Source organism: Nematolebias whitei, chromosome 6, assembly GCF_014905685.2.
Source record: "Nematolebias whitei isolate Nwh7 chromosome 6, NemWhi1, whole genome shotgun sequence".
Taxonomy (NCBI): Eukaryota; Metazoa; Chordata; class Actinopteri; order Cyprinodontiformes; family Rivulidae; genus Nematolebias; species Nematolebias whitei.
Window position 1 is genome coordinate 51,889,212 of NC_056503.1, and position 11,611 is coordinate 51,900,822.

Genomic DNA, 11,611 nt, shown 5'->3' on the forward strand with positions numbered 1-11,611 from the left:
GGGGGGGGGGGGATTCCAGGGCAGCTACACAGTGAATGAGTTTGTTCCTTCAAGTGTCAAGTTTTTGCCGAAAGCCGAACAGTAGAATATGTGTTGTTTTTTTTTGCGTGGAAGACACAAGCTCCTTCAGATCTTGTGACAAGTCGAGTTGTATCATCCCAAAGTCCAAGTCACCGATAATAAAAGATTAAAACATAAACAAATAAATAAAACTAATCTCTTCAAACATTAGTCATTTTAGCCAGCTATCAAATTTTAGTGATCGTTATGGGGCAACAAAAAGCATGACTTAGTCTAAGTGAACGGATATTGGATGTGCTTATTAAAGGGAGCATGCAATTCCAATAAACACTGTTTCAATCATTCCTCAGGATTGCCATCAGGAAACCCATGTCCAATCACACGACATGAGTCATCCGACAGCTTGGAATCAGACCACAGCGGCCAGGATGATGAGGAGTGGCTGTCTCAGGTAAGGTGTACATGGTAACTTATACTTTAGCTGTTATTATAACAGGCCACCATGCAGAATGCAGAATGACGATGTAAACATTCAGTCTGCAGGGGTCATCTACTAATGAGAAGTTATTAGCTTACAGTGTTTCTTTGGAAGAAAATATTTGTACTGTTTATTTAGGTGAAATACATAAAACACAAGACTTATATGGACTGGAAAAAACAAGAAACTCAGTGTCCCTTGCCCGGACGTGAGTTACTGGGGCCCCACCCTGGAGATATGCCTGGGGGAGGAGCTCATCGACGAGCACCTGGTGACCGGGTCTTTACCCATGGGGCCCGGTCAGGCTCAGCCTGAAGGAGCAACGTGGTTTTGCCTTCCTGTGGACCCACCACCTGAAGGAAGGGCCATAAAAGTTGGGTGCATGATATCATGAGCAGTGGCTGAAGGCGGGGACCTTGGCTTACCAAAGCTGGCTCTTGGGACATGGAACATGACCTCTCTGGTGGGGAAGGAGCCTGAGTTTGTGCGCGAGGTTGAGAGGTACTGACTAGATATAGTTGGGCTCACCTCAACGTACAGCATGGACTTTGGAACTGATCTCTTTGAGAGGGGCTGGACCTTATTCCACACTGGAGTTGCCCATGGTTAGAGGCATCGAACGGGTGTTGGTCCACTTGTAGCCCCCCGACTTAGTGCCTGTGTGTTGGAGTTGTCCCCAGTAGATGAGAGGGTGGCTTCCCTTCACCTTCAAGTCCAGGGACGGGCTGTGACTGTTGTTTGTGCCTATGCGCCAAATGGCAGTTCAGAGTATTCAGCCTTCTTGGAGTCTCTGGCAGGGGTGCTGGAAGATGGAATTCCATCTCTGCTCTTTGCAGATGATGTGGTCCTGTTAGCGTCATCATGATGTGATCTTCAGCTCTCACTGGAGCGTTTCACAGCTGAGTGTGAAGCGACTGGAATGAGAATCAGCATCTCCAAATCTGAGGCCATGGTCTTCAACTGGAAAAGGGTGGATTGTTCTCTTCAGTTTGAGGGTAAGGTTCTGCCTCAAGTGGAGGAGTTCAAGTATCTTGGGGTTTTGTTCTTGAGTGAAGGAAGAATGGAATGTGAGATTGACAGATGGATTGGTGCAGCATCTACAGTATTGTGGACTCTGTACTGATCTGTTGTGGTGAAGAGAGAGTTGAGCTGTAAGGCAAAGCTCTCTTTTTACCAATTGGTCTATGTTCCTACCCTCACCTGTGGCCACAAGCTCTGGGTAGTGACCTAAAGAATGAGATCGGGGATACAGGTGGTTGAAATGAGTTTCTTCCGCAGGGTAGCTGGACTCTCTCTTAGAGATAGGGTGAGAAGTTCAATTATTCAGGAGAGACTCAGAGTAGAACCGCTACTCCTCCACATTGAGAGGAGCCAGTAGAGGTGGTTCGGCCATCTGCCCAGGACGCTGGAGAGACTATGTCTCTCGGTTGGCCTGGCAACGCCTTGGGGTCCCCCCTGAACCAGAAGAGCTAGAAGATGTGGCTTTAGAAAGATATATCTGGGCCTCCCTGCTCAAGATGCTGCCACAGCGACCAGACTTCAGAAAAAGCGGAAGATATTGATGGATGGATGGATGGATGGATGAAATACATAAAACTTCTGTTTGATTTTTGTCGTTTACAAATCATTTTTTATCAATAAAGTACAAAAAAAACTGTAAGACAGGGTTGTAAAAATATTTCTTCTAACTATCCTGATGCATGCTCAATAATCCAGGTAGAAAAATCCATAAAAGTTCAATCTGGTCCTCTGGACATTAAAAAAAAAAAAACCAAAGCAAAAAAAAAAAAATAGAAACGTTTCGCCTCTCATCCGAGAGACTTCCTCAGTCTGAGGTGCTGTATTCAGCTCAGTCTCTTAAATAGCTGAATACAGCACCTCAGACTGAGGAAATCTCTCGGATGAGAGACGAAACGTTTCTATTTTTTTTTTCTTTTTTCTTTTCTTTTTTTTTATGTCCAGAGGACCAGATAGAACTTTTTTGGATTTCTTCTAACTAATTTTACATACTTTTTTTAAAAGTTCCAATGTAAATTTACTTTTTTTAATGAATACAAATTTAATGGTGGCACGGTGGGTCAGTTTGTAGAGCTGCTGCCTCTCAGCGAGAAGGTCGCTGGATCGATTCCTGGCAGGGGACCTTTCTGCGTGAAGTTTGCTTGTTCTCTCCGTGCTGCATGGGTTTTCTCTGGGTACTCCGGTTTCCTCCCACAGACGAAAAACATGCACATTAGGCTGATGGATAACTCTAAATTGTGCCTAGGTGAGAGAGAGAATAATTGTTTGTCTCATTTGTCTCTGTGTCCCTGTGATGGACTGGAGACCTGCCCAGGGCATACCCCAGCTCTTGCACAGTGACTGCTGGATATGGGCACCATTGATCCCTGCGACCCAAAAAGGAAGCTAATGGATGGATGGATGGATGGATGGATGGGTGGATGGATGGACGGAATACAAATTTAATATTAAATATAAGAGCTTATATTTAAAGCTTTTTTTTTTAAGTTGGAGCCTAAAGAAAACTCCTGAGAGATAATCAATGGAGGGCAGGCACAGGAGCTGGTACAAACATCTTGAGGAAAATGTACAACTTCTCTGCTGTGGTATTGGTATCAGTTTTCATGTTCATTAACTATCCCACACCTTCCTCAGTGTTCTGGTCTACCTCCCAGACAGTATTATAAACCATTCTTTAGATGCTACTAATGAGCTAGCTAAAATATTTTAAACGTATTGTGGAACTAACAGGAGGAATGTGGGTGCTGGATTGATTTTGCACAGGTTATCAGAATCTTGCTTTTTTTCAGCTTTTCCCTCTTCAGGGGTCACCACAGTGAATCATCCTCCTCCATCTCATTCTGTTCTCTGCACCCTTTGTCCTCACTCCAACTACCTCCATGTCCTCTCTAACTACATCCATATGTCTCCTCTTTATCTTTTTCCTGGCAGCTGCATTTCTAACATCCTTCTACCAATATACCCACTGTACCTCTTCTGGACATGTTAAACCACTGTCCCTCCTCTGGATATGTCCAAACCACTGTCCCTCCTCTGGACATGTTCAAACTATCTCAGTCTGACCTCTCTAACTTTATCTCCCAGTTGTTCAACCTTTGTTGGATCTCTGATGATCTTAATCCTAATCTTCTCCATCCTTATCACTCCTAAGGAGAACCTCAACATCTTCATTTCTGCCACTTCCAGTTCTGTCTCCTGTTTTTTTTTTTGTCCATGTCTCTGTCTCCAGACCATACAACATAGCTGGTCTCACCACTGTCTTGTAAACTTTTCCTTTGACCTTTGCTGACACCCTTTAGTCACAAATCACTCCTGAAACGTTTTTCCATCACTCCATCCTGCCTAGACTCTCTTCTTCACCTATTTACCACACTCCCCATTTCCTGGACAGTGGACCCCAAGTCCTTGAAGTCCTGCACCTTTGTGACCTCTGCTCCTTGTAGCCTCACTGTTCCACCTCCTCCCTCTCATTCACACACATGGACTCTGTCTTACTACGGCTGACTTTCATTCCTCTTCTTTCAAGTGCATACCTCCACCTCTCCAAGTTCTCTTCCGCCTGTTCCCTGTTCTCACCACAGATCATGTCATCTGCAAACATCATTGTCCACGGGGATTCCTGCTTGACCTCATGTGTTAGCTGGTCCATCACCAGAGCAAACAAGAAGGGGCTCAAAAATGATCCTTGATGCACTCCCACCTCCACCTTGAAGCTATCTGTCACTTATAGAGCTCATCTCACCACTGTCCTGCTGTCCTCATACATGTCCTGTACCAGTTTTAACATACTTTTCTGCCACTCCAGATTTCCTCATGTAATACCACACCTCCTCCCTCGGCACTCTGTCAGATGTTTTTTCTAAATCCACAAAGACACAATGGAGTTCTTTCTGACCCTCTCTGTACTTCTCCATCAGCATCCTCAAAGCAAATATGCCATCTGTGGTGCTCTTTCTTGGCATGAAACCATACTGCTGCTCACAAATAGTCACCTCTCGTCTAAGTCTAGCTTCCACAACTCTCTCCCAGATCTTCATTGTGTGACATCCACTTAATTTCCCTGAAGTTGCTACAACTCTGTGCATCACCCTTGTTCTTAAAAATGGACGCCAGCACACTTCTTCATTCTTCAGGCATTTTTTCACCCTCAAACATACCATTGGATATTTGAGTCAAAAACCTCACTGATATCTCTCCAAGACATTTCCAAACCTCCACTGGTCATCAGGTCCTACTGCCTTCCTCTTCTTCATTCTTTTCAGAGCTTTCTGGACTTCACCCTCACTGATCTTTCCCACTTCCTGGGCCACAGTTTCTGTGACCTCTACTCTTCTTTCTCTCTTTCATTCTCTTCATTCGTTAGTGCCTCAAAGTACTCCTTCCATCTTCCCATCACACCCTCCTCACTTTTTAGAACATTACCATTCCTATCCTTAACAAGCCTAACCTGTTGCCCATTCTTTCTAGCCTGATCCCTCTGTCTTGCCAATCTGTAAGTCCTTCTCACCCTCTTTAGTCCAGTCTCTCATACAGCTCATTTTACGCCTTCTGCTTTGCCTTAGCTACCTCCCTCTTTGTTCTACGGTCCATCTCCTTATCTTCCTGTCTCCTCTCTTCAGTCCTCTCTCTGTCATATTTCTTCTTGGCTAACCTCTTTCTTTGAACATCTTCCTGCACTTCACTATTCCACCACCAGGTTTCCTGATCATCCATTCTCTGTCCAGATGACACACCAAGTACCTTCCTACATGTCTCTCTAATTACTGTTGCTGTAGTAGTCCAGTCATCTGGAAGCTCTTTCTTACCACCCAGAGCCTTTAACAGCTCCTCTCTGAATTTCTCACAACATTCTTCCTTCTTCATCTTCCACCATTTGGTCTTCTTCTCTGATTTGACTCTTTTTCTCTTCTTCACAACAACAGTCATTCTACACACAACCATCCGATGCTGTCTGGCCACGCTCTCCCCTGCCACAACCTTACAGTCTCCAATCTCCCTCAGGTTTCCTCTTCTACACAGAATGTAGTCGACCTGCGTACTCCTTCCTCCACTCTTATAGGTCACTGTATGTTCCTCCTTTTTTTGGTAATAGGTGTTGACTACAGCCAAATGGCCATTCTCTTGGTAAAATCCACCACCATCTGTCCTTCCTGGTTTCTTTCCTTGACACCAAACCTACCCATCACTTCCTCATCCTCTGTTTCCTTCACCAACATGTCCATTCAGGTCTGCTCCCATCACCACTCTCTCCTCCCTGGGAATACTCTCTATCACGTCATCCAGATCTTTCCAAAATGTATCTTTCTCCTCTGATTCTCTGACTGAGAATCTTCACCAGCATATCTTTCTCCTCATCATCACATCCAACCTGTGGAGCATAACCTTTGACAACATTTAGCATCAGACCTTCTACTTCTACCTTCAGACACATCACCCTATCTGACACTCTCTTCACCTCTACTACATTCTTTGCCAACTCCTCCTTCAGGACCAGCCCTACTCCTTCTCTCTTTCTATCCACACCATGGTGAAACAGTTTGAACCCTGCTCCAATGCTGCGAGCCTTGCTGCTCTTCCACTTGGTCTCTTGGACACATAAAACATCTACCTTCCTTCTCAGCATCATGTCAGCCAGCTCTCTACCTTTGTCTGTCATTGTCTCCACATCTAAAGTTGCAACCCTCAGTCCTACATTCTTCACTTTCCTCTTCTCCCTCTGTCTCCTGACATGTTTCCCTCCTCGTGGTCTTCGACTGTAGTACAATTTTCTATACCTTAGACTGTCCTTTGTTAGACTGATTTTGCACAAGTTATTGTTATCAGTGTTATTTTTATCTTTACTGCCAGGCCATCAAACATGACCAAGCAAACCATCACCATATCCAATACTTTTCTGTTTTTTTTTTTTTTTTTTTTTAGGATGTTAAGGATATCAAAAAATAATATTAACCATCTTTCTTTTCAAAATACTTTTTTTTCATTCAATTTTTATTTGTACAGGTTAGTCTCATTGAGTCACGAGGACTCATTTTCAAGAGAGACCTGACAAACACAAATCAAAAAATATACAGAACAGTTGTTGTAACTTAAAAATAGGATAACTAATCCAGCACACTCACCCGCATCTTTTCAGCTTGGTTAACCCTCACAGCACTCACGTTCATGTCGACAGGTAATCCACTACATTTTTAATAATTCATCAATACACTATCAATAATTCCAGTGCTTGCATAATTGATTGGTTAAAATGCAACCCACTTAGCTTGCAAAGGCTTTGGTTTAAATCTGCCATGATCGTTTTCTAGTAGAAAACGATCCATTGCACTAATCCATATCTGTGCAACTTTCTGTCAGAGTAGATGTAGACACAGGCCTCTGGTGAAAGCTGTAACTTTATGAACTATCATACCTGAGTTGACTTGTAAACCTTTAAATTTACATTGCATGTAGGATGTACAAAGTCAACCAGGATGGACTCTTTACTTCAGGATCAGATTACACTCATTTGCCCCGGTAGCTTGCTGGACTGAGGAATGCTAAATATGTATAAACTGTATTGAATTAAAGGCTAAGTACTGCCTTGTGGATTTCATTCTATCATAACAGTGGTCTTCATTAGATTATATGCGGGCATTTCATAGTTTTGTTGGGATTTAAAATTGATCAGCCATCTTCTAATGAAATGTGAGGTTTGTGACCCTCAGTGTGAGTGCTTAAGCTCTCAGACATGCGCTTTCTTTTTTTGTCAATCATTGTCAGTTTCTCTTAAATTGGCTGTCAGTGAAGAACAAAACCTCCTGTCCTTATGGAGACTATCATAGTTTTTGACTTATGGTCTGTCACTTCTAATATAATAGACAGTAAAACTTACAGTAGATGGATGATCTATCTTTGAAAGTGTCTTGTTTTCAAATCAACTGGCACGTCTCTTGTAGGACAGAGAGCATTTTAAAAGAAACAACAATAGTCATTACTAATATTTATAATCAGAAGCAGTAATCACAAACTAGTCATTCATAATGGATTTCTAAGAGTCACCCACCTCACACTCAGAACATTTTATGTTGCTCTTCATAATCTTTAAGTGCTTTGTTGAGATCTGTAAGTTTCAGTTGTTTCATTTTCTTATTATAAGCACACATTAAACTCATCCCTCTCATCAGGTGTTTCCCCCAGGCTTATCAAACCACTAATAAAAAAGAGCAGTCTGGACAAATCACTACTGCAGAATTACAGACTAGTCTCCAACCTTCCATTCATCAGCAAAATTATTGAAAAAGCTGTGTTTCAACAGATAAATAGCTTCCTAATGATTACCAACCGCTTTGACTCTTTTAGTCCGGTTTCCGTTCTCACCACAGTACAGAGACTGCCCTGTCAAAGTGTTTAGTGACATCCACATAAATACAGACTGTGGAAGAACCAGAGTGCTGGCTCTGTTGGACCTCAGTGCAGCATTTGACACTGTTGACCATGACATATTATTGAAAGGACTGCAGAGTTGAATAGGGCTCTCCGGTTCAGTACCCAATTGGTTCAAATCTTGCATAAAGAACAGGATTTTTTTTTTGTCTCAGTAGGTAACTTCTCATCGAAGTGGACATGAGTCACATACAGGGTACCCCAAGGTTCAATCCTGGGACCACTGCTATTCAATATCTATATGCTCCCACTAGCTCAGGTAGTGGGAACATAGGAACAGGAAATACGATTAATTACCTTAACTATGCAGATGATACACAGCTCGACATTACAATGTCACCAGGTGACTTTGAACCCATCCAAGCAATCTACCAAACTCATCCAAGCGATTTACAGAGGATTCCATCTCCTCTGTGGTCCACACTGCTCTCACCCACCTGGAGCAGAAGAACTCCTATGTCCGTATACACTTTGTGGACTTCACGTCTGCCTTCAACTCCATGATCCTCAAACCTGATGGACAAACTACTCACACTAGGACTAAGCCCCTCCATTTGTGACTGGGTCATAGACTTCTTAACAATCAGACCACAGTCAATGAGGATCCACAACTTCTCCTCCACCATAACTCTCAGCACTGGCTCCCCTCAGGGCTGTGTGCTGAGCTCCCTCCTGTTCACTCTGCTCATGTATACCTATCCAGGCTGTCACATTGTAAAGTTTGCATATGATTGGAGACTGTTGGAGTCAGCCTCCCCACCATCACAGACATCTACACCTCCAGATGCAGGAAGAGGGCCACCTGCATCATGAAGGACCACACTCACCCAGCACACACACTTTTTGCCCCACTTCCCTCAGGAAGGAGGTTGAGGAGCATTAAGTGTAGAACCACTAGACTGAGGAACAGCTTCTACCCTGAGGCTGTTAGACTCATGAATCTCTAACCAGAACAATCACTGTGATGCCACTTGATTGTTGATATGTGCTGCTGACTATCCATGCTGCTGATCTCATGCTGCTGATTATTTCATGCTGCCGTGTTCATTCATTCATACTCATCAACCCACAAAGACTCATGTTCGTGCTGCTGTTTGATGTATTGTTTTACACTGTTAGTGTTTAGCGTATGTCTTAGATCTTTTCACGTACTGTTTGGCGTCTATCTTAGTTTTCTTCTGAGATCCTTATTTACTGTTTCTTTTTACACTTTATTTTTTTTGCTAACGTTGGATGTAACTGGTATCCTGTGTACACAATTTTGTTCCACCTCATGTACCACATGAGATGTGAATGACAGTTAAAAAGCCTTGACCTTGACTCCTGTGGGATTCAGTATGTGAAGTCTGGTGTGACATATTTTAACCTAATCATAATTATTTTCTCGCTAATATTCTCAGGTGGAGATTGTGACCCATACTGGTCCCCACCGACGCCTGTGGATGGGCCCCCAGTTTCAGTTTAAGACCATTCACCCATCAGGTCAGACCACAGTAATCTCCACCTCGTCGTCAGTGCTCCAGTCCCAGGGCCCTGCTGATGTCCAGCAGCCTCTCTTGGATTTTGACACAGATGACCTGGACCTGCACAGTCTTCGGTACATTAAAACTGCTCAACAACATGCACCCAATAATGTATAAACAGAACTGCTTATTTTGTGTGTTTTACTTCAGTCAATATAGTATTTTAAAAAATAAATTACAGTAAAATACCAACATGATCCAAAACTTTATTTCTTAAGTTTTTCATTTGTAATTCACCAACATACGTTCATTTCAACAAAATCATTTTATAGTAAGAAGAAGCAGTTAACAGTTAAGGATGATGCTATTTTACATAGTGTTCTACATATTTAATCAAAGTTAAATATGTTATTGTGTGTATGAATTGTAAAAGAGTCTTTGAGGCTCCGTGTGATTCATCTGTATAAATAAAGGTTGAATGAATAATACTGATGAAATAAATGTGTTCAGAATCCAGCCGGTTCGTTCAGAGCCGGTCAGCATGCCCGGCTCTTCTCGGCTGGTGACAGAGCGCCGAGGACCGCTGAACATCATGGACGCCGGCTCAGGTAGGAAGCTCATGCTTTTACTCTGAAGGGCTCGTCGGCTGTTCTTGTCATTTGTTTTACTTCTTTATTTCATTTATGATTTTTGCTCGTTTGTTGTTTTGAGGCCTGCACTGATGTTTGTGAGAGTCTTAACGGTGTCTGCAGCCCCTGCAGTTTCACTGCGAGTGTTTGTTAAAAGACAACAACAGTTTGTGTGACGACATGTCGGTAAAACGAAGCTGCGGCGCCACCACCACAGGAAGCTCCTGTTCACTGCTGGAACACAACCAGTTTTCATTTCTTCTCATGAACCAATGCTTTTTAAGGAGAACTTCTGAAAAATGCATTAAAACAATCAATAAATCAATAACAGCCAGTGAGTAGCACAAGTTAGGAGCCTCTGGGCCCAGTAAAGGTGCTCCGTGCTAACTGCCCCCATTCCAGTATGAGCAGGTCCTGAAACTCCTCCGTCTAGTCTTGGTCCTGGTTCTAGTCTTGGTCCAGACTGCCTTAAATGACCCCCCCCCCCCCCCCCCACCCCCCGCACACACACACACACACACACACTCAAAGGGATTTGATTTTAATGTTGTTGTTTTTTTCATTGTATTTATTTATTTATTTATTGGTCTTTGGTTTTGCGTCTCAGGGCTGGAGGGGCACAAACAGTTTTCTTTGTCCTCAGTGGGCTCGAACTCAAAATGTCTACTCACCTTCAACATACGTCCACTTTAAACAGAAATGCTGCTAACTCCGGAATGTGTGTGTGTGCGTGTGTGTTCCTGCCACTGTGGGTGAGGGAATGGTCACAGTGCGTGACAGTATGTTGCCTCGTGAGTGATGAAGACGATGAAGGAGTGTCCGTGGCGTCTGTGGAATTATCAGCTGTGTCTGTAACAAAAGCTTCAATCGTCTGATCTGTTGTTGACTCGTGGCTGCAGCAGCAGCTGCTGCTGCTGCTGCTGCTGCTGCTGCTGCTGCTGCTGATGCTGCAGAGCCGTCTTCTCTCAGGTGTCACAAACAATAAGAGCTCGTGCGTCGCCAGCAGTTTGCACATCTGTCTTTCTTGTTGTTTCCATACCCTGCTCATGTTTGCAGCCTGCCCTTGTCAGGCCACACTGTGATACTTTGTAGGAGGAGACGAGCAGCTACCTGACCCCCCCCCCCCCCCCCAGTTAACTTCATAACTTACTTTGTGACTCCTGAAGAAGTACCGGTAATTGCTTCTCCTCCACCTCCGTTTGATTCCACTGGCCAAGAACCAAATCTGTGACTGTCTCCAGCCAGAGGCAGGCCGACGGATGGAGGTGATGCTTATCAGTGTGTGTGTGTGTGTGTGTGTGTGTGTGTGTGTGTGTGTGTGTCCTATCACTGCTATGGCGCCATCACTTATCAAGCTGCACATCACTTTTGTCTCACTCCTTAAAGAGCGTCTGTGTGTGGCACAGCTCCCTCATTCCAAGCGTTTCTGCTGCTCACATCAGCTGATGCGTTCATGTTCCTGAACTCCAGTCTGTTGCTGACAACATTTAACTCATCGTTTCTGTTTGTTGCAGACAACATTTAACTCATCGTTTCTGTTTGTTGCTGACAACATTTAACTCATCGTTTCTGTTTGTTGC

General features: G+C 43.6%; 1 protein-coding gene across 1 annotated transcript in view; it reads left to right on the top strand.

The window, feature by feature from the left end:
* Positions 1-11,611, top strand: part of bcas3 (BCAS3 microtubule associated cell migration factor) — a 640,166-nt gene that overhangs the window by 211,296 nt on the left and 417,259 nt on the right. Inside the window, exons 19-21 of the mRNA XM_037677974.1 lie at positions 372-472; positions 9,340-9,536; positions 9,913-10,010. Coding sequence (XP_037533902.1) covers positions 372-472; positions 9,340-9,536; positions 9,913-10,010 — 396 coding nt within the window. The remainder of the gene's footprint in view (positions 1-371; positions 473-9,339; positions 9,537-9,912; positions 10,011-11,611) is intronic.